The following is a 24481-nucleotide window of genomic DNA, read 5'->3' as shown; positions in this document are numbered from 1 at the left end:
GTGTGATAATAATAAGTTTCTGAAAATTTCCTATTATTTGTATCTCTGGGGAAGTTAATTTTTGTAATTTGCCGAGGAAAATTATTTTCAACAACAAATTTAACTTCACTTGATTTCATATTTGCAGGCCATTTTCCGGGATCATCTGAAACCAAGTATATGCTGGAGCTTCCTACACTGCAATCCAGATTAAATGGAACATTAATTGTTCTGTCTTGGTTGGTGGTTTCAGGTTCAGGCGTTTCAGCATCAGCACTCGCACTATTGCTATTATTGTCATCAAATCCTCTGTCTCTATCCGCAGGAATATTCAATTGTTTGATACTTTTTTCTATGGTTTGGACTTCGCTTTAAGTTGAAGGTCCTAAATTTATATCCGAGTCTTCTATATTTTCATGTATGTTTTTTATCAAAAATGATTCCATTGCACCGCTAAGTTTTTTTTTCTCCTCAGTTTTTGCCTATTTTATTTTTCTATATTGAAAGCCTGAAAGTCGTTTTCTTTTACTTTCGGACATTTTGAAATTATCACTTAAGAACGAAGCCGGGAGAATTTAACAAAATAAATCCAAAAAGACTTCAAATAAGTTGTCCAAATAATATGTAGCCGTAACGCGTATACGAATAAAATTGCTCTGATCTCGACGTTACTTCGAAATACAGTACCTACTGTGCAAAAGAAAGGGATACACTACTATATTTTACAAACAAAATCGTTTATCAAAAGCGTGTCTAAATTCGTCGAATTCTCAACTAAGACTGAACATAAGACATAATATCCCATCTATAAACATAACCATAGGAACAATATTATAACAGAAACTTTACAACCACTTGCCTAAATTCTTGTAAAGTATCTACGTGTGAAATCCCAAATAACTGAAATCCGAAAGCCGCCAGCCGCTTTGAATTAAAAAGTATTCCCGAAACTGCTTTATGACTGTACCTGCAAAAGGGCGGCAGTTCATACAATACAATAAATAATATTTTCTGCCATGGTAGCGGCGGTTCTGGGCGCAGTAAATACACTGAATGCTTGCTGATAAGTACGAATACCGAAAACGGCGTGGCAACCACGTGTTTTCACAAAACTGGTATGATAAGCTACAAGCGTGCCTTTCTGCAACAGTCTATGTAAAAAATCGTTTAATTTTATTTTTGTTTTGTGCATATGTGTCATTTGGAATAAAATACTTGGACAAAAATTGAAGGTAAGTGTTAAGTGTAATCTTTTCATTACTTTTAACTAGCAGATAATTCTTTAAAAGCACTGGAATAGTTATTGCAGGCATAAATATGTTTTATGAGGATTCTAACCCCAAAATTCATTGTTTTTATTTATCCCGGCTTATAAACAATTGTTATTTCTTAGTTTTGAAACTTATGCCAGTTATTAAACAATATTGTGACAATAAATTACTATAAAAACTTGTTGTTTGCCATTAGCTATAGGAAAATGTTTTTAATCATTTTGAGGATTGTACCAAATAAAAGGTTATTTTTTCACATATTAAACCAAAAAAATCTCGAGATCCTAGTTTACGCACATTACTAAAATTTTTACGGAGACATTAAAGCAAAGTTTAGTATTTATTTGCCAGACAAGGTTCTACAAGACTTTAAATTTTTATTAGGCCTATGTGTCGGTACAATTTTTCCAGAACATTATTTATGTTTTTTTAGATGTCTCAAAACCGACCGCTTTCAGAGGCTGAACTCCAGTATATAGTGGACCACCTGAGTGATGGTCCACTATATACTGGAGTTCAGTAGATTTTGATGATTCAGATCAAGATCCTGACTTTGATCCAGATGATGGATTTGGTTTCAAACACAACAAGTTGACTAGGTTATTTCCTAAAAACATTTTTTTTTTTATGAAGAAGACGAGGATGAACAACTGTTAACATTACCTCAAGCAACAAAGTCCTTAACTCCTGCCGATAAAGAGGAACAAGCTTCTGCTCCGTCAAATCAATCTTTTGTGTGGTCCAAGAAAAACGTCCCCAATCTCTTTTTCGAATCATTTGATTTTACTGAGTCTTCAAGCGTTAATGTTGACATTAATTCTTTTAAAAAATTATACAAAAAGTAATTCTGCTAAAAATTATTAGCATATGTATATTATCTGGTTTACACTCTGCTTCAAGTTGATATGTATTGGTCAAAGGATGAGGATAAAGAAGTGCACATCATAAGAGAAAGCATGAGCCAACATAGATTTATATTTATAATTTATAATAGTGAAAAAACCTCTACATCAGTGTCAAACTTAGTAGGTACATGGACGTTAATCTAAATTTGCTTTACCAGATGAAACCAGATTCGACAATATTGGCCACATTACAAAAAAAAAAAACGATAGTGCAAAAATGTAGGATGTGCAAAAGTAATACTATTTATTTATGTAAAAGGTATAGAATGCATCTACACCCCAAATGTTTCGAAAATTTTCACCTTAAAATTTAATTTACATTTAAGATACAATATGTTCCTTTATTAAAAATTGTACTGTTTTCCTTGAAAATGAGAAAAAAAATGGGACTAATGGGTTAAACTTAAGGCTTTTCTCCGGTGTGCACTCCCAAATGTATTTTCAAATTATCCATTCGAGAAAACTGCTTAAAACAAATTTCGCACTTGTAAGGCTTCTCTCCAGTATGCACACTCGAATGACTTTTTAAACTGTGTGCTTGAGTAAACTGCTTAAAACAAATTTCACACTTGTAAGGTTTTTCTTCAGTGTGCACTTTCACGTGTGTTTTCAAATTACTTTTTTGGCTAAACTGTTTAAAACAAATTTCACATTTGTAAAGCTCCTTTCCAGTATGAACTTTAGTATGTTCATCCATAGGACTTTTATGAGTGAACTGCTTAAAACAAACTTCACACTTGTAGGGTTTTTCTGCAGCGTGCAATCTCTTATGTCGTTTCAAATGATCCATTCGAGAAAACTGCTTAAAACAAATTTCGCACTTATAAGGCTTCTCTCCAGTGTGCACACTCGAATGACATTTCAAACTGTGTGCTTGAGTAAACTGCTTAAAACAAATTTCACACTTGTAAGGCTTTTCGCCAGTATGCATTTTCAAATGCTCTTTCAAATTACCTATTTGGGTAAACTGCTTACAGCAAATTTCACACTCGTAAGGCTTGTCTCCAGTGTGGATTCTCAAATGAGTTTCCAAATCGTATCTTCGAGTAAAGGGCCTAAAACAAATTTCACACTTATAAGGATTTTCTCTAGTGTGCACATTCAAATGACCTTTCAAACCTTGTGCTTGAGTAAACTGCTTAAAACAAATTTCACACTTGTAAGGTTTTTCTTCAGTGTGCACTTTCACATGTGTTTTCAAATTACTTTTTTGACTAAACTGTTTAAAACAAATTTCACACTTGTAAAGCATTTCCCCAGTGTGCAATCTCAAGTGTGTTTTCAAATAAAATTTCTGAGAAAACTGCTTAAAACAAATTTCACACTTGTAAGGCTTTTCTCCAGTGTGAACTTTCGTATGTTCAGACAAAGAACTTTTATATCTGAATTGTTTAAAACAAATTTGACAGTTGTAAGGCTTTTCTCCAGTGTGAACTTTAGTATGTGCACCCAAAGCACTTTTATGAGTGAACTGCTTTAAGCAAATTTCACACTTGTAAAGATTTTCTCCAGTATACGTTTTTATATGTTGTTTTAAAGAACCTGCCTGGTTAAATTGCTTTAAACAAGTTTTACTTTTGCAAATAGAATTTTTTAATGTTGTTTCTTCAGTGTTTGTACGTATTTGTTGTTCTGTAGGGCATGCAAGTTCAGTTTTCATGACTTCCATTCCGTTCTGAGATAAACCTAAAATAAAAATAAAAACTATTTAAACAAAGATAATAACGTTTAGTAAGAATGAATATAATAGGCAAGTTTGATTTTTATTAATTTCTAAATTGTTGCGACAAATATGACGAGACAAGTTTGCGACAATATTACAGCAACTTAATGATGATGTTGAAATCGGATTATTTGGACGGTCTCAAGAATGTTTTAAAATTATAAACAATTATTTGGCTCATAAACAAATAGAATATCTCGGTAACTATTAGCTGAAATTAAATTCAGGAAATGGCTTTGGAGAAACCTCGGTAAGACGTTTCTTATAAAAGAAAAAACGTTGAATGACGAGGAGTGGTTCACGAGATACATCCGGTCAAAGGTGACCGGCATTTGCGACGAGGTTAAAAACAATAGGATGATAATCTTTAAACCATTACCTTTTTCTTTAGAAGCTCTTTCTCGATAAAAATTTTCATACCTTCAAGATATTTATAACATGTATTATATATATATAACAATAAAAACCATCGGCATCGCGCGTGAAAAATACCAAAAAAAATTAGGTTAAAGCAAATTTAATTTAAAATATCAAAATCGGTATACGTAAAACTATTTTCTTGGCTTCCAATGAAAACATTTTCTTCATTATTTTTAATCCGACGTAAATCAAATAGAGCCATCAAAAAAACGTATAACAAAATGCCGGAGATGCTTTAGTTTTGTTATAAATAAATTTATTTATTAATACTCCAGTCGTCAGAGACGAAAATGCCACTGAACCTCTAAAAATATAATACAAACAAGCTGAATTTTTATGAGAATGTTAATTTTGGAGCCCTAAAAAATATACAAAAAAGTTTACTATTCCTACCTCCCGGCTTCCCCCTAAAACCAGAGGAAAAAATTGATTTACCAAAAATTTGAAAACCAAAAGACAATTTTAAACAAAAATGTTACACTTTCTCTGTAAAATAAACAGTTCTCTCAAAAATATTGCCTGAAGCGAAGCGGCTAGCGTGCGAAATCAATTTTAAATAAAATTTGTATTAATTCGACGGTAAAAATTCGATATATTTTGATCAAAGTGTCCTATCGACAAAAATCTAAAAGCGATATTTTCTGAACAAAAAATCTAAGCGAGAAGAGAGCAACATGGTGATATAAAAGTAAAAAATTGAAACAAAAAGTTAATGTTGCTAGGAGTAATAAAACTAAATAAAAGAAAAGACGTATTGAAGATCATTCTGAGGCATCCATAGAAATGGATTTGTCAGATAGTAGCGATTCGGATATCTGAAATCGAACAATATTACAATCCTCCTGTAGCCAATGAAGTATCCACCGTATGTGACGAATTTGGAAAAAACAAGACATTTTGGTATCGCTGTATTGGGTGTGAAATACGGGCACATGCAGCTTGTAGTGGTAAGGAGTCAGCTGAAGGTTTTCAATGCGATGGACACAAAGAAAATATTAATAAAGCATAAGTATCAAAACGACGTTTATTTTAATACACTATTTGAAAAACCTTTTAATTATATTGATGTGTTAGATTATTTTTAAGCTTATTAAAAATTTATTCAATTATTTTTATTTTTCGTATTTTTCCAGCTCAAATATCATGTACGATATTGCCCCACTAGCTAAGCGAGAAATTCGAGAAAACTGCTTAAAACAAATTTCGCACTTTTAAGGCTTCTCTCCAGAGTGCACACTCGAATGACTTTTCAAACTGTGTGCTTGAGTAAACTGCTTAAAACAAATTTCGCACTTGTAATTCTTTTCTCCGGTGTACACTGCCAAATAACTTTTCAAATCGAATTCTCGAATAAACTTCTTACAACAAATTTTGCACTTATTTTCCACAGTGTGCACACTCACATGCCTTTTCAAATTGGATCTTCGAGTAAATGGTTTAAAACAAATTTTACATTTAAATGGCCCTTCTCCAGTGTGAACTCTCAAATGATATTTCAGATTGTATGCTTCAATAAACTGTTTTAAACAAATTTCGCACTCATAAGGTTTTTCTCCAGGGTGCAATCTCATAGGTCGTTTCAAATGATCGTTGTGAGAAAACTGCTTAAAACAAGTTATGCACTTGTACGGCTTTTCTCCAGCATGTATTTTTATATGTTGTCTCAAATGCTTTGCTAGACCAAAGTACCTACAACAAATCACACGCTTTTAAGGTTTTTCTTCAGTGTGCAATCCCAAATGTGTTTTCACATTACCTTTTAGAGAAAACTGCTTTAAACCAGTATGGATTCTCAAATGAGTTTTCAAATAGATTAGATAGATTAAAAATGTGAAAAAGAGGTCTGGATAATATAAAACAACAATTCTTGAGAAAGCTGGGAGGCAATCCATCAGGACCAGATCCCTTATTCACATCCAGTTATGATAATTTTAAATAAATATCGGATATAGTTATGTTGAAACTAGTCAAGTTAGTAAGACTAAGTGAAGGTGAATCACTGGGTATGTCACATATTTGAGTGGAATAGACTGTAGAGAAATATTCTGCAAAAAGATTCACAATATCTAGTCCGTGACTGGATTCAACACCACCATAACTCAACACAGCGGCAAGGAAGGCTTTCTCCTCTGTGAATTCACAAATAACCAAAATCCCTTCAAATTATTTCCTAGTGATATGTTAAATAAATATGATTTCTGTAGCCTTCAGCTTTTAACAATTTGCAGTTGGCCCTCAGCTGAGAAAAAGTGCGATAATCTAGAAGTGATTTAGATAAAAGATATTTTTTGTGAGCTTTCTTTTTCTCAACTATCAGGTCCTTCAATTCTGGTGAGAACCAAGAAGGGAATCTAGGTTTTGAATATGTTTCTAGGGGGATAAATAATTATATAGCTAAGTAAACCATATCATAAAAAATATTCACAATTTGATTCAGTGGTTTTCCTAAAATTAAATATTAAATAAGCTTTTGATTACATTGCAAATGTCACTAGGTCAGCTTCTCGATAAGCGTGTTCTAGTTATACCGATATTTTCAATGTCATAAACAAATAATTGCATTGAGCAATAAGCTATGATTAATATTATTAAAAGAATTTTAAATTTTTAAACTGAATTGGGTTACTTAGATCTGATTTCTGGATGCTTAATTAAATCCTGTTACACGGTCAAACCCAGTCCAATCAATCTGAACATTATTGTATGTTTAATAGGCTAAATAAACACAGATTTAAATGCGAGTTATTTCAATTACTGTATGAAAGAGGGACGACCTCAACATTTTATGTGATCAAATAATTAGAACCTCCCAAAGAAACCTCATACAATCAAATCATTTTTGAAAAATAGTGCCCCCTAGTGACTCCTCAATATCTAGTAATTATCGACCCATTTCACTTTTACTGGCCTTACCCAAGATTCTGGAAACATGTGTAAATAATAGAAGCATGCACCATTTAGATAATCAAAATTTCTCATGTAAAGGCCAATATGGATTTAGACATGGTAGCAGCACAACAACAACAGTTAATCTTATGACAAATATTGTTGATAAAGGACAATCTTGTATATTTGTATCTCTTGACTTGAAGAAAGCCTTTGATACAGTTGATCACATGATATCTATTATTATCTGTATTGGAAACTTTAGACATAAGAGGCATAGTGTTGAAGTGGTTTAATGATTACCTATCAGGAAGAACACAGCTTACCTTTTGTTACTTGGTCAATACTTCGTCCAATGCTGTTCCTCATTTATGCTAATTCAATTTCAATATTGCTATTTAGAGGTAAAATACAAATGTATGCTGATGATACCTGTATTGTATACTTTAGTAAAACCCCCAATGAGGCAAAAATGATGTTGAATTTGAGATAGTGAAGGGATGATTAGATCATTATAAACTTACCCTTAATGCAGATAAATCAAGTTATATGGTGATAAAAGGAGAGAAGAGTCAAAACAATTAATGATATTACTTGAAATCAAGGCCTTTACAAAAAGTGGAATGTATTAAATATTTGGGACTGTACATTGACCATAGACTTACTTGGGAGTATCACATACAACATTTATGCAGACAAATCTCATCTGCAATAGAGGAAGAGCGTTATGTAGAAATTAAATATAGGAAAAATATATATTACAGTTTAATACATAGCCATGTCATCTATTTAACTTTAATTTTGGGAAAAGCCACACATAACCAATTTCATACTCTTTGTGTGCTTCAAAATACAGTTTTTTTATTTCCGTTTTGTATAAATAAGTTTGAGTTTTCTTTCTGTTAAATAAATATCAATGATAATAGCTGTACATCATATAGAAATTGTATGCACAGTTGAATCTCAACTTCTTATTCAAAATTAGTGTCGACTCATGCAACTGATGCACCAGTCAACATCAGAGTGAAGCTGGTCCATTTAATACACACTTTGTTTTATATAACTGACTATTAACCAAGTCCTTTCGATACCACTCTAAAATTTTTGTTGTATATACACTTGAGTTTCTTGAGGCCCAGAAGATGCTGTAAAAACTTGTAAACAGTGAAACCCTTTGTTATAATAAAAACCTATTAGGGATTGTGAGTATAAGGCTTTTTTCCCAAAAATTCATTTTTAAAAAATAAGTTCTCCCTACCTACATACTTTTATCACATCTCTCACCTGAGTTATCTTCATTTGGTTTATTAATCAAGTCTTCAAAATCTGGGGATGTAAATAGCTGACTCTCTATATAGCCTTGGCCACCTTCGGGAAACTCTTCCTTAATTTTAGCTTTTAGTGCCATTTCTAATAAATTACATCACATTAATATTTAACACTAATTTTTACTAGTTGTCTTACCTGAGTTATCTATTTCATTTTTGAAATGTTCCAGATCTGTTGATGTTGATAGCTGAAGCTGACTCTGACTCCCTATATCTTTTTGGTTATACTCATCCTTAATTTCAACTTTAAATTCCATAGTTGACATTATAAACTGAATAAATATAATAGAAATGTAGTACAATTGCAACAAAACGTGTGGTACCAGCTATGCGTATTTATTTGTTTCATTCATTGGTTCTTGGTTGATACACTATACACTGCACATTATTCATTGTTTACATATTTTGCATATACTCTAACACAGACTACACTATAATATACAGCCTAAGTTTGGCGTGATTTTGGCGTGATTGGTCACAGCATAAGAGCTGTGGATTGGTCAGCATCTTCATCGGATTTTGAATTTTTCAGGTTATGTATCTCTCTGTTTGGCGCTTAAACATCTGTGATTAGGCGGTTTTATACCAATTTGCCAATAAGCAACCACACAGAACATTTCAATTTAAATTTTTCTCATTTATTTTTAAAAATCTGTTAAATTGTTTTAAAAATTTGTTCGTTAGAACACCATATTTAATTACCTAAGACTTTGTTTTAGCAAGCAATTATGGATTCTGTCTATCCATCCACTTCAACAAGCTGTGAAATTAACTCAGGAGCCTGCCATCTTTGCAGCAAAATATTTAAAAATGTGGAATTACGAAATCGTCATATCAAAGGAATACATAACATAGATATGTCGATTAAGAAAATTAATCACATTATTTGTCCCTTATGTGAACAAGAAACTAATTTCAAAAGCCATGAGAACTTACGAAAACATCTTAAAGGGAACCACCAGGTGAGTATTGAATTAATAACTTTTGAATTTTCTAGTTTACAAGAATATGAGACATGGAAAGACATGCAGAAATTTGAGACAAGTTATACAATGAATAGAATTGTTAATAGAAATGAACAGAAGACATTATACTATGAGTGTAACAGAAGTAACACTAAAGGTAGGTACAATACTTTGTTACTTGTAATATTTAAAACTTATACTAATCTATATTTAGGATATAAGCCCAACTATAAAATTAGAACAGAGAAATCTGGTGGATCAATTAAAGTTAAAGGAGTGTGTCCCTCCAGGCTGATTTGCAAACTGAGAGATCAAGGACAAGTTTCAGTCAGTTATTGGAAAACACATGCTGGACATAAAGAGGAATTAAGAACCATGCATCTGGCAAAAGCAGAAGAAAAAATGATTGTAGAGAAGTTAATATCTGGGGTGCCATCCAGCAGAATTTTAGAAGATTCAAGAAAATTGGAAACACCAAAACTAGAAAGACTTGCCCTATTAACAAGTAAAGACCTCTCAAATTTGTCCAGGAAGTATAATACATATAAGAAACGAGATCAAAATGATATGGTAGCAACGGCTTTAAAGGTTCAGGAATGGAATGCTAACAACAAGAATTATGCTTTCTTATTCAAGAAGGAAGGTAAAGACCTATCATTTTTTTATGCCTACTACAATTATAATTAATCCTATTCCAATTTGACTTGTGTGAATTGTTATCACTTGACTCATGTAACAAACCTTACTCTTAGCAGAATCAACAATATACATTTTTAAATAATATATCTCGTAAGATTGTAGTCATTGGTTTTTTACATTAAAACTAATTTTGTAATGGAGGTGCTGATTTATTGGGCAAACTTACTAGTTTTTTATTTTACTAGACAACCATTTTTGGGTCTTAGTCTGTTAAAGAATACTTCTCCATTCTGATCTATTTCACACTTTGCTCTTCCAGTTTTTGATAAATATGATATGTTAAATAAGAAGTCAACACAAAAAAAAAATAGGACTAATGATTACCTGTTAAAAAATACAATAAAATTTCAGTCTCTTACCATTAATTTATTATCTTTAATTATCTCTAAACTATAAATTTTTTATTTTTATTAGGAGAACAACATGATGTACTTAAAAAAGAAGATTTTGCCTTAGGATTCATGAACTCTGTTATGGAAGATAAATTAAGAGAATTCCATAGCATAATTTGTATGGATGGTACACATGGCACGAACAAGAGGGGAATGGATTTAACAGTGGTGCTTATTAAAGATGACAGGAATACAGGATTTCCAGTTGCATTCTTACTGTCAAACCGATTGGACCAAGTAGTTCAAGAAGTTTTTTTAGGTATGTATTATATGAGTAGTGACAATTTATGACTGGTAAGTAAAAATAATTTTTAAAAACTTTTAGGTGCTCTCAAGAATAGAATGCAAACTGGAATTCATGCAGAACATTTTATGAGTGATGACGATAAAAAATATTATAATGCATGGGTGAAGATTATGGGCAACCAACCAAAGAGGCTTTTATGTACATGGCACGTTGTGAAAAATTGGAACATTCAAGGGAAGAAGAAAATAAAAGATCCAATTTTGAAGAAACAGATGAAAACTGAGATGAAAAGAATTATTAATGAAACGGATGAAGATAGATTTATGGAGTTATGCAATAGATATATAATCAAATTACAAGAGGCAAATGAGATAGATTTTTTTAATTATCTGGCACGGTAAATAAGTATATGAAATCATACATTTTAAGTCATCCTTAAGTCTATTTTTTTTTGTAGGAATTACTTTCAGAATGAAGAGAGAATCAAAATGTGGGCTCATTGTTACAGAAAAAATTCAGGAATCAATACAAACATGGCGATAGAATCTTTCAACAACCTATTGAAGACCAACCACCTTAGGAGAAGTGCTGGGGTAACAATTGAAAAGTTATTGGACACAATAGATGATCTAGTTGACATTAAAATGTGGAAGAGGATTATAGACATCGAAAGACCAAATGCGAACAATTATCAAGATAGGGTTATAGCAAAAGCACACAAAATGGCAGAAACGATGAAAAACAAAGTGGAGGTTAAGAAAAATGAGAGGTATATGGTCAATTTCAGGTAAAGTCATTTAGAGATCCTAATAAATTATATAATGTAAATATAAGGCAAGTATGTGAAAATGAATGTAAGACATTGTATTGTAGAGTATGTAAAATTTGTATTCATCGCTATCAGTGTGAGTGTGCTGAATATGTGGTGAGGAATATCTTGTGTAAGCATGTGCACTTGGTAAGAATGCACGAGGAGCGCGAGGGAACTAACTCTGTTTTAGATGATGCTGCAAGGTGTTTGGCAGTAACTTCAATTATCAAATCAAGGCATCAGGAGGAAATTAATGAGTTTGTCAGAGGGAAGGTAGAACAGACAAATGTCATCCAGGAAAAAACCAAACGAAGTCTTCAAATAGAAAACTTGGTAAATTTAATGGAAGACTTAGATGATGAAAGTTTTGCAAGATTACATGACAAAATTGTGAGGGACATTCAAGGAACAAAGCGCAAAGTGAAGAAAGAATTTCAGGAAACCCCTAAGGATATTACAAAGAAGCGAAAAATGGAAAAGCAGGAATATTTTCCTTCCAATAAAAAAAGAAACTGATTAAAAATTAAATTTGAACCATTCTTGTAGCTCACTTTATAGGCTTATTTACCTATTGCAAATTGCCTTTTGCATTAATTAGTCTTAGATGTCATAACTAACGACCTTCTTTTACAGATTCTTAGTTCTAAGACTAATTAACACTTTATTTTCAGATTCTTAGTATTAAGATATCTAACCCCTTTCTTTGCAGATTCTTAGTTATAATACTAATCAACTTTTATTGCAGATTCTTACTTGTAATAAACATTTTATTGTATTTTAATAAAGGTATTTTTCCCGGTAGCTAGGGTTCATATATAACCTTTATGTCCACGGACCGTGATCCCTATATGCTCCGGTCCAACATAGCTATGGATAGTGCGACTGGACCACCTTCCCTCATTCCCGAGGGTCAAATCCAGCGACAATTAGTAATATATGTAGTAAAATTTCATAAAATATATGTATAAATGCTTAGTTTAGGCCTGAATTTTAAAGCTGTGTTAAGTAATGATGTTATAATGATGTTATATTTGTATGCTTTTATATTAGAATTGCATTTTTAAATCGGGATGTACTGGGCCCTAGGCGAGGTTTAGAGGGCTTCGCCATTGCATCAATAACGGCCCCCCCTCCTTTGATTTCCCAGATTTTTAATAAAGAATAAAGACATTTTAAACATAACTGTTTAGTGTTTTATTTGGTTTGCAATAGTTATTTCCAGTAAACCTCTGCTTCATTTTGTTAACAATGACAATTTTTCATAGTACTCGATTCACAATATATATCTTTATTATCCTACATTTGTGGTGAAATCTAATATAATTCAGTGTTCTAAAAAAATGAAAATGGATAAATGTCAATTTGGATTTATGCAAGGAGGCAGGTCTACATCAGCAATTTTTATTATAAAACAGCTAATTTAACAATTTAGAGTGAAAGAGATAGACTTGCGAATAGTATTATTAATCTTGAGAAAGCACATGATGAAGTTATCAGAAACCTACTGTGGCAGAGATTTAGTAGGAAAGGAGTGCCAGCTGAATGTGTGAGTGGAGTATGAGCAAGTAACAACTATAATAGTGTTAGAACTACTATATATAGTTAGAATAACTATTATAGTGTTAGAACTATACAATTGTAGGTGAAACTGGCCAATTTTGTGTGAAAATAGGGCTTCATCCGGGTTTCGCCCATATTTATTCTCATTTGTGCTGGATTAGATAACAACTGAACCTGCTTGGTATAGAGTAGCGGAGACAAGTCCTTAATGAAAAATGATTAAAATTAAGTTGGATACAAACAAAATATTTAGAATATTCTTTTAAATATGATATTTCAATTCCAGATAGAGTAGTTGGCTTGAATAGACAAGAACTCAAAAAAGATGATAATTTTCGGCTTTTAGGATCGGTATTACCGTTTTATTTATCATACTTCAATTAAAGATAAAGGAAAGAGGCAAATTGAATGATGTGTGATAAAAAAGGTACGAAGAAAACTAAAAGGTAATTGTATAGGACTGCTTTTAGACCAGCTATGATGTGTGGTACTGAATGTAGGGCAGTAAAAAAGGGGATGAACAGAAATTGCATGTTTTTGAAAAACCATAATCTCAGAGAAAAAGCGGAGAGGTACTTAGTCCCTGGAAGAGAACAGAAAAGTTTACAGGAAAATAATTAGAGAAGCCGATCCCACATAGAGAAAGCTAACGAGAATAATAATGTTAATGAATGTTCTAGAAATAAAAATAATAAGAAGAATAAAGACATTTTAAACATAACTGTTTAGTGTTTTATTTGGTTTGCAATAGTTATTTCCAGTAAACCTCTGCTTCATTTTGTTAACAATGACAATTTTTCATAGTACTCGATTCACAATATATATCTTTATTATCCTACATTTGTGGTGAAATCTAATATAATTCAGTGTTCTAAAAAAATGAAAATGGATAAATGTCAATTTGGATTTATGCAAGGAGGCAGGTCTACATCAGCAATTTTTATTATAAAACAGCTAATTTAACAATTTAGAGTGAAAGAGATAGACTTGCGAATAGTATTATTAATCTTGAGAAAGCACATGATGAAGTTATCAGAAACCTACTGTGGCAGAGATTTAGTAGGAAAGGAGTGCCAGCTGAATGTGTGAGTGGAGTATGAGCAAGTAACAACTATAATAGTGTTAGAACTACTATATATAGTTAGAATAACTATTATAGTGTTAGAACTATACAATTGTAGGTGAAACTGGCCAATTTTGTGTGAAAATAGGGCTTCATCCGGGTTTCGCCCATATTTATTCTCATTTGTGCTGGATTAGATAACAACTGAACCTGCTTGGTATAGAGTAGCGGAGACAAGTCCTTAATGAAAAATGATTAAAATTAAGTTGGATACAAACAAAATATTTAGAATATTCTTTTAAATATGATATTTCAATTCCAGATAGAGTAGTTGGCTTGAATAGACAAGAACTCAAAAAAGATGATAATTTTCGGCTTTTAGGATCGGTATTACCGTTTTATTTATCATACTTCAATTAAAGATAAAGGAAAGAGGCAAATTGAATGATGTGTGATAAAAAAGGTACGAAGAAAACTAAAAGGTAATTGTATAGGACTGCTTTTAGACCAGCTATGATGTGTGGTACTGAATGTAGGGCAGTAAAAAAGGGGATGAACAGAAATTGCATGTTTTTGAAAAACCATAATCTCAGAGAAAAAGCGGAGAGGTACTTAGTCCCTGGAAGAGAACAGAAAAGTTTACAGGAAAATAATTAGAGAAGCCGATCCCACATAGAGAAAGCTAACGAGAATAATAATGTTAATGAATGTTCTAGAAATAAAAATAATAAGAAGAACCTCTAAATCTTAATAAAAAAATTACCTAATCAAAAAAAATTAAAACAATATCTATATATCTAATAAAAAAGCATCACTAGCATATCAAAATAAAAAAAGACAAGTCAGAAATTAATTTTACCTACATAATCTCAAAAGAAAAAATAATTACATTTCTAATAAAACTATAATAGCCAGCTTAATCCTAAAATGTGAATATCATCCGCTTTGTACCAATACCACAGTAGATTGCTACTCTGCTAATAAATTTTTTAGCGATATACTGTGTCACAATACCTCAATTGTCATTTTAAAAAACATGAAACCCGCCAATTTTTAAATTGGGACCCACCCACCAACCAATCACGCCAAACCTAGGCTGTATATTATAGTGTAGTCTCAATAAGACAGAGAAGCGACACTCGTTTGAAGTTTCGTGGCCAAGCCGCCAACGACAATGACAGTTAACAACCAGAAAACTAATAGTCAGTGGGCATATCACACAATATAAATTCTTAAATAAAATTGAGCATTTATGTTGACTTCGAAAAGTATTACGAATCATTACAAGAGAGCATTAGGAAGATAAAAAGAATTTATATTATTGTCATTACACCATGATTCGGATAAAATAATAAATCCAGACTTTTAGTTTTAAGTAATATTTCGGTACAATTTATTTTGTTTACAATAGATTCAGAGTTAATACATGCGATTTTTAGTTGATCAGTATTGCCTTTAAAATTATTTGTAGTATCTAGTTTGCCTAAGCCGGATTTGTAACAATTATTTCTGGTTTTGTTGTTAACTGCCGTTAGTACAATTCTTGTACTTGAAGTCAAAACGACGAACCAGTTTTTCTTCTATTTCCTTTTACACTAACATTATCTTCAAAATGCAGTTCTCAAATTCTATAATTATTATAAAGTGAATTCATTTTGAATAATAAATATTCTCGTCTGCAAGCTTGTATCCACACTTTGGCACTAAAAATTTTTAACAGAACAAATTTTAAACAAAGAACTTTTTCTGTATTTATAAATAATACTTTATTACTTACAACTATAAGAGTATTAGTATATTCTAAGTATATTGTAAGTAATGAAATATTTAACTTTTGTCAGTATCTAATCTTAATAAATTTACAGTTTTCTCCTGACTAAGTCACAAAAATGTCACTAAATATTGAGATATACAACAAATAAAGTTTTAATATTTTTTATTTGTAATTCCCATTTTAAACTCCTAAATATTTTATGTACTCCGATTCATATATTTGATCTTTGTTATTTATATTTAACGAATTAAAAATTGGCAGACAACTTTTGTATATAGCAAAAAGTAGATGAGTATTTAGTTTTTTCATAATTTAATGTAAGTTTGTTTATTTGTTCTGTTGTAATTGTAAGATTTTACCAATTATCGGTCTAATTATGTTTCCAACAATTTTTAGTTTGAGCATTTTAGTAATTTCTTTGTTTCGTTTAAGAGCGTAGGCGTAAAATTTCGGGCCAATGCTTTTTAAATGCAATCATTTATTTCGAATCCTGAGAAAACTAACAACTATTTTTGAAAAATTTAAACGCAGAATGAAAGATTACATTATTACCGAGGGTCGAAAGTCCCTTAGAATAAACAAACAATTTTTTTGAATGAGATATTTGAAATTAAAAATCACACTAAATTTTCTCTTTTTTTTTCACCCCTGTAACTTATTAAAATAAATATTATAGAACTTTTCAGGGACTTTCGGCCCTCAGTAATAATGTAGTCTTTCATTCTGAGTTTAAATTTTTCAAAAATACTTATTAGTTTTTTTCAGGATTCGAAAAAAATGAATGCATTTAAAAAGCATTGTCCCGAAATTTTGCGCCTAGGCTCTTAAATCAAATATTCTCGTGTATAAAACCCTCTATATATTTTTATTTCCTAAAAATACTATACCTATTCGTATTGTTGTCTTCGAGCCCGGCCACCACCTGTTGATTTTTTGACCTGAGCCTTCGGAGACTTGCTTCTTTCAATAAAAGAAATAGCACTGAAATTTAATGTTTTCATTTTGAACTATCCCTTGGCAGACCAAAGTTTATTTTTTATAGCTCGGACAGACACGTCGGCGCCGGCTTACTGTTCGAAAGTCAAACCAATACTATTATGTTATAACTAATAATAATTACAAAGCAATAGTAATTACCTGTTATTATTCTTAGGAAATCTAAATAAACTTATTCCTTTTCCTGTCACAGATGAACATCCGCGAATCTCACAAATATATCCAGACATTTTAAACATAAATTAAACTTTTAACTATAAACTTATATATTTAACTTATATATTTTAACTATAACTATAAACTATAACTATAAATTTTTAACTAGAAATAAATTATATAAATGGTCAAATGCACTTGTTGAGTCGAGTATTTACCACAGACGCCTACGGACTATCGTAAAACAACCAGAGTTAAAAAATAAGCACGTGTTGATGACAGTTAAACAACCAGAATCGGGCATGCGTATATTTCATCTAATTTACTTACCGTTGCACGTCATCCGCGTCATAGTCCGTGAGGTCACATGATACCAACACGAAATATTTAGGCGGTAGGTGTGTTCTTTTTTAGAATCACTTTGCCGAGTACACTGGCATTACAGCCACTAGACATATTTTATTATATACGCGTAGAAATAATATTTAAGGATTTCTATTAATGTTAACTTAAAGAAATACACAATAATATGTTTCATTTAATTTGTATAAATGCATTATAAAGCGTTTTTATGAAGAACATTTGTTCGGAACACACTGTAACTGTAATTGAAAGAAGGTGATATTTTGGCATAAATTGGTAACACTTATTTGACAGTTGCGGTGTTGACTAATGTTAATAAGTAATGAAAAAAGTGTTATTTTTGTTTAAGTATTCCATTTTACATCTTTATACGACGCATACAAGCGGCTCAAATTGTTTTTAACAAGATAATTTTTAACTCTTGTTTTGTTTCTATTTATTTACATTAAATATTAATTTGTTTTGTTGTATAATCCACTTTTGCAATAATTGTGACCCATTTGATTTAAAATGGATTCAGGATTTTTTTATACTTTGGCAACTATGTCAACTTCGATCTCTGTCAATGATAATGACATGCAATAATAATTAAACTCGGTTCGCTAATCCCAGTCCGAACTGTCTAGTGAATTTAGTAATTATTTTTTTGCGAAGTTAGTTACTTTTTGACAGACTAAAAGTGGCTGGAAATTACTATACAACCAAGCACCCATACTCATAGCCAATATTAATAGTAAACAAACTAAATAGTAAATAAAATAGAAGTTTGCAAATTACCGACAATCAATATTTATTTATCTGCACCATATAATAAATAGTTATGTTAAATTATAACAACTAAATATATATTTTTTAAATATATACTACCCAAAATTTGATGGGTTTAGTATACACTTCGACTATTTAGAATAATTCTTCTTTTTTTAAAGAAAGAAGTCTGTAATAGCAGGATACTTGAGCTATTAATACTGAGAAGTAGGAATTGTTGTGTTGTAGGTTTCCGACAATGAATCTGTCAAAATTTGTCCGAGCTAAGCGAATGGAGTTTAACAAATTTATTCATTCTATTCATAACGTTTCTTTTTAAAATCTTTAATAAATATCTTGCACAATCTGTTCTTGTTTTTTATTTTTTCCATAACCGACCCAAGATACAACATATTTTGGTCCAACGTACATTACCAGCTTGTACCTTGGGTCAACTTTCAAGGGCTAACTAATATGTATTTTTTAACTAACCGATAAGTTAAAGTATGTATAAACATTCCAATTATAATAGGCAAATAATCAAAATTTACCCAAGGTATTATTTAATTTTATGTTATGCAGACCGATTTTTGGTAGATTGTATTCATAATTACAAATTTTATAGTACCATACGATATAATATACAGTTCATCCCAAACCCTTCTTTCAGTGCGTCATAGTTGATCGAATTCTCTCTAACGCATTAAGCTAGAAGTGACAGAAAAAAACGTAAGTCTGTGATTATTATACATAGAACTTAGAAAATTATGTATCGTTCACGGGTATTTGCATATTAAAGCGAATTCTACTTACGGATATATAATTGGTTGGAGTTTAGAATGCGCTAAATAGATATCCAATCAATGATGCGCAGAAATATAATTTGACGCAGATGGTCTCAATAGTCACAGTACTATGATAATGTCAACTGATAAAATGATAATTGTCATTCCAGGTTAGTATTTTCAGACATTTTACAGTGAAAATTTAATTTTGTATTTATTGTCATAAAAATATTTTAAATATGCCGAGATATACCGAGAAAGAACAAAGCCTAATATTAAAATTATTAAATTATTTTCAATTAGAAGATATTCATATGTATTAAAACGGTTCTTTTTAGAACCACATTTTATTAAAATATAAGATATAATTGATGCCAGCCACATATCCCCTGTAATCATTGATTTTAATGAATTAGGTTCTGAATTGGATTGTGGATTGTTTGAAATATAATATTCATTTTTGTTATTCATAAAAAAAGAAGGTAAACTTACATTCGGTATCTTGTTTTTTAACTAAACTCCATTAACACTATTTCATCTGCATACCGAAACTGGTAGATTAACTCAAAAATCGACTGCTTCACTATTTAAACTATTTACATAAACTTACATTCAGTATCTTGTTTTTTAACTAAACTCCATTAACACTATTTCATCTGCATACCGAAACTGGTAGATTAACTCAAAAATCAACTGCTTTACTATTTAAACTGTTAAACTCTTTCATTTGCACACCCAATCTAGTAGAATAACTCACTATTTAAACTATTTTCACGATTTTATGATAAATCTTCACAAAATTAAACTAATGGCTGCCACAGAAACTTTCCGAAAATTACTTATCCGAATATGACTGATTTCAATCGATGCTATTTTATCATAGGAATGTTTGCTTTGATGCCTTGCAATTGCCAGTAAATTTTTTTATCTCGCAGTCAACTCTGAAAAGATTCTATAGGAGGAAGCGTTATTTTAAATAAACAAACATTCCAATTCCATAGTGTTTATAATAAATCCATAAATAAATCTTAGCTAATTAAGCACTTTCTTTGGAATGTATAGAATAGCAATTATGACAAAATGCCGGTTCCAATATAATGCGCAATAATTTTTTTTATACAGGACGGGACCTCTAATATGTAAAGTAAAAAAAAAATTGAATTCTTAAAGTTTTTACTTCACATTTTGAAAAAATAATCTTTTCACATTTAGCCGATTACAATCCTGCAACTGTCAGATTTAACTAAAATGTCATGCAATAATTCTCGACATTCTTAAAATCCTATATGACGTCAAAATTAGTGACGCACTGAAAGAAGGGTTTGGGACAGACTGTACCTTTAAAGATACAGAGATTCCCATTGAGTCTAGGACGCCTTTATAGTTCCATTATATTTGGTGTTATTTCCTGATAAATAGGTCTTACTCCATTTTTACGCCATTCTCGTATGATTTTTATGCCATTATCTTTCTTCTGACTCTTTTAAGGCTTTCCAGGAAAGTCTGATCATTATCTTCTTCCTGTTTAACTGTGGCCATCTCGAGACTTACCTCTTCGGTTACATTCTCTTTTTCTTAAAGTTTTTTACAGTACTGGCTATTATTTGAATGTCTGTGGTCAGTTGTGGGAGATCGATTTTTTAGAGATCTATACTATTATTGGATTCAGATGGCGCAAAATCGGACTAAGTGGAAAAGCATGCGAGAGGCCTATGTTCAGCAGTGGACGTTAGAGGCTAGTTGATTATGATGATATAATATTATTTCTGGTAGGGCTTAATGATTGGCTTCTTCTGCATATCGATCTAAGCAGCTTTATGATCTCATTATTTGATTCTTCTTTCCTTGCTGGCATCGTTTTCCGAAATTATACTCAGTGACATTAGAAGTGTTACACCCAGAAGGAATAATTTCTTGAACTTAATTTTTTGGCAAAAGAATGACTATATTTAAAACATGCTATGATATACTATTTTTCAAAGTATAAAAACGTTGGACGTCACGATTTATATAAAGTGATATCACTGGTATTTAAAATTTCCAAAACATCAACCTAAGAGTTCAAATTTCCCCAACACAGCTAATAATACGACACCCATACAGCTCCATCTTACATGGGCGTCAACATGGTATAATATTCAGAAAAATGTAATCATGATTATATTGAGAATTTTAGAATTATATTGATTAAATGACCAAAAATATTTATTATTATTAATAAGATAATTTTATGAAATACCTGTTTAAGTTTATATAATTATATTATATAAACTTATACACACACCGCACAATAATAATTTAGACAATCGTACGCCACTGATACGGGAATACTTCAAATTTCAATGACAGTTCAGCGTTTAGCAAAACTGTTTACAGTATTGCCGCTTTTTAGAGTAAGAATTTTGTTTATGTTTTGATTTCTAAACTCAATTTGATTCACTATTCATTATATATTAATAAATTGTATTTATAAATACCTACATATTAAATTTAGCTTAATAGTTTTAAAAACTAATTATTGTTGTGTATTTTGATTGTGCTATGCCAAAAACAACCGAATAGTCTGTAGAAAGCTGATAATAGCTGATACGCTTTAAAAGATTATTTTGAACAAGAAATAATGGCGGGGCGTTTTTACTATTAAATGATCTAAAAGAGATAAGTTAAAGAATTCAGAATATATAAGTTTGTATTAAAATATTTTCTTATGTATTTAGTATGTTGCAGTAATCTTAAAACTAAATGTTAATATTTCTCTATTATTAACTGACTGTTAATAATATTTCTCAAGCTGTTAAAAAATAATGAACTTTTAAATTCACCTCCTAAAAAACGGTATTACAAAAAGACAAACTAATACAGAAGAGTTGAATGTCAGTGGTATTCGAGATGTTATTTACGACATGTACAAAACAAGTAAAAATTTTGACAAATTAGCAATTCTAAATCATAACGTTTTCTTTGTAGAAAAACGTGAAACTTTAAAATTATTAAGAGACAACTTGATTAAGAAGCAGATGTTCGATGGTCTCATTACATCATTTTGGAGGTTATTAAACGAATTGGGTTTGGGATGAAAAAAAAAAGATTCTCTAAGGCGTAGAGTTGTGGAACTGCCTAATATTGCAGTAAAGAGAACTTTAATTTAAGAAATGATATTGCAGAGAAATTTTTGTATAAGATTGTTTTTTTATGAAACATGAATCTTCCAAAATGGAACAGTATGTCGTTCATTTCAAAATGAAGACAAAAGAAGTGTCAGAACCATAAAAACAAACGGTAAAAGGTTTAGTCACATTAGCAAATTCGTTAATTGTATATTATTATTATTATAAGCATTGGGTTTATTAAGTTTGTAAAACCTTACAGTTTTTTTACTCATTTTATTACATTTTAAAAATTTAATTGACTAGTGTATTATAGTTGACATTTTAAAAATTCCTCACTTATTAACTACTCTGATGTTTTGGCAGCGCTATGTGGTTCTGAGCCTGTGTAGCCATTTTTATATGAAAATTTCTATAACAATACTAATGTTTTATATTTTCTACTTTTTGTAAAAATAAAGTTTTATCTTTAAATTTTTTTTGAAAAGACCGATTTGTGAAAACCGGTTCGTATAGAAATTTTTAGTTATTATTCCTCAGTCTAAGAAAATGCATCGAGTTCGAAGACACCAAAATTACCATCATGTTAGCGATTTTGACAGGGGTAAAATTATTGCGTATAGAGATATGCGTTTATCGTATCGCGAAATTGGCCGTCGTGTTAATTGTACAGCAATGACGGTTATGCGTATCTGTCGTGTGTGGGCAAATGAAAGCAGAGGAACGCGAAGACCAACTGGTCAACCGAGGCGTACCACAGAGCGTCAAGATAGGAGCTTTAGATTACTGGCTCTGCGAGACGGTTTTGCTACTACGCGTCAAATGGCTGACCAATCGTTTAGAGTAGTAGGTAGACCTGTTAGTATGCGTACTCTATACCGTAGCATTCGAGCCTTTGGACTGGTTTCATTCCGCCCATGACTACTGTCATCGACGTTTGAATTGGTGCAGAGAACGCAGCATTGGGTGGCAGAATAGCGTAATGTAGCATTCAGCGATAAATCACGATTCTGCTTAGGAATGCATGACGGTCGTAGGATGGTAAAACGCAACCGTGGAGAGCGACGAGATATCGGGCTTGCTGTTGAGAGGCATGGGGACAGTTGGAGTAATGGTTTGAGGGGCTATTAACTATTGTAGCCGATCACCACATATGTTTATTTGAGGCAATATAACAGCTGCGCGTTATGTTGATGACATATTATAACCCACTTTACTGCCTTATTTCATCGGCCGTCGAGACGTCCTTTTTCAGCAAGACAACACGTGTACCCATATTGCTCGTCAAACTCTGGACTTTCTACAAGAAGCTGGCGATAATGTTTGGCAGTGGCCGCCCCGTACTCCGGATTTAAATCCTATCGAACATGTATGGGATATGATGGGAAGGAGAATCTGTCCACTTTGCACCATTCTCCACAGACTCTGGCACAGTTAATACATGAAGTTCAAGTCGTTTGAAACGAACTGTCACAAGCAGACATCGATCATCTCATTTCGTCAATGCCTAGACGTATACAGGAGTGTATTCAGCTAAGGGGTCGCCAAACACACCATTAATTTTTTTTATGACTACTTGTTAATAAAAATTCTTGACAACGTTATCGTTTCATTACTGAAACAATATTAGATAGGGGAGCTTGGGTAGGTACCAGTTTTTTCTAAATAGTTTTGTTGTTTGTCTATTTAGTTTTTTTTTTAAATCGATCTTTATATCGTTCTGCTGCTTTTCTCATTTGTCTATTCTACTAGTTATTTAACGTACCTATAATAAAATTAATTTGAGATAAAGTATTTATGATTTCTACCTCTACTTTTCTATGCTTTCCCCTCCTTTTTCTCTCCCTCATCTTGTCTACGCTTCTCCTTCACCACTTTCTCTTCTTACCACCGCTACTCCCTTTCCATGCGTGGGGTCCGGACGTATCCATTTCTTTATCAAATTCGGTAGATCTTTTATTAACCATTAAAAATTACTTAATATTCTTTAATTTCACCGGTGTCACCAATGTTTCATCTCTTTCTAATTACTTTTATTCAAAACTGCAAACAATATTACAATACTTGTTAACAACTCTAACTGAATGTGAAAACTATTCAAACACTCTATTACTAACGTCACAAACCTTATCAACACATTTGGAGACATTTCGATGACGTCTAGAACATTCTAGATTTTTAATTCTTTTTCTTTTTCGTCGAGATACTTTTTCTTATAAAATATATAGATAAAATTCTTTGTTATGACATCAAAGTCACCGATAGTTTTTTAATTATAGTTAAATAAAAGATTATATGTATATT

The 24481-nt window shown here is 31.4% G+C and overlaps 2 protein-coding genes across 3 annotated transcripts; one reads left to right on the top strand and one right to left on the bottom strand.

Moving 5' to 3' along the window:
* Positions 1-2191: 2191 nt before the first annotated feature.
* LOC140434895 (uncharacterized) lies at positions 2192-8900 on the bottom strand. 2 transcript variants are annotated; one of them, XM_072523508.1, is made up of 3 exons: positions 8649-8900; positions 8451-8594; positions 2192-3841 (listed from the first exon to the last, which is right to left on the bottom strand). In XM_072523508.1, exons 1-3 carry the CDS (start codon positions 8776-8778, stop codon positions 2559-2561), a joined length of 1557 nt encoding a protein of 518 aa, XP_072379609.1. In that variant the 5' UTR covers positions 8779-8900; the 3' UTR covers positions 2192-2558. The 2 variants fall into 2 exon arrangements, with proteins under 2 accessions (XP_072379609.1, XP_072379610.1); XM_072523509.1 differs by having other exon boundaries at positions 2193-3841; positions 8469-8594.
* Positions 8901-9067: 167 nt separating this feature from the next.
* LOC140434894 (uncharacterized) lies at positions 9068-12758 on the top strand. Its single transcript, XM_072523507.1, has 5 exons — positions 9068-9634; positions 9692-10120; positions 10591-10827; positions 10894-11212; positions 11273-12758. The coding sequence occupies exons 1-5, from the start codon at positions 9241-9243 to the stop codon at positions 11604-11606; spliced, it is 1713 nt and encodes a 570-aa protein (XP_072379608.1). The 5' UTR covers positions 9068-9240; the 3' UTR covers positions 11607-12758.
* Positions 12759-24481: the final 11723 nt, after the last annotated feature.

This window comes from Diabrotica undecimpunctata, chromosome 2, assembly GCF_040954645.1.
Source record: "Diabrotica undecimpunctata isolate CICGRU chromosome 2, icDiaUnde3, whole genome shotgun sequence".
NCBI lineage: Eukaryota > Metazoa > Arthropoda > Insecta > Coleoptera > Chrysomelidae > Diabrotica > Diabrotica undecimpunctata.
Note: the sequence above shows the minus strand (reverse complement) of the source record. Positions and strands in the feature narration are given on the sequence as shown.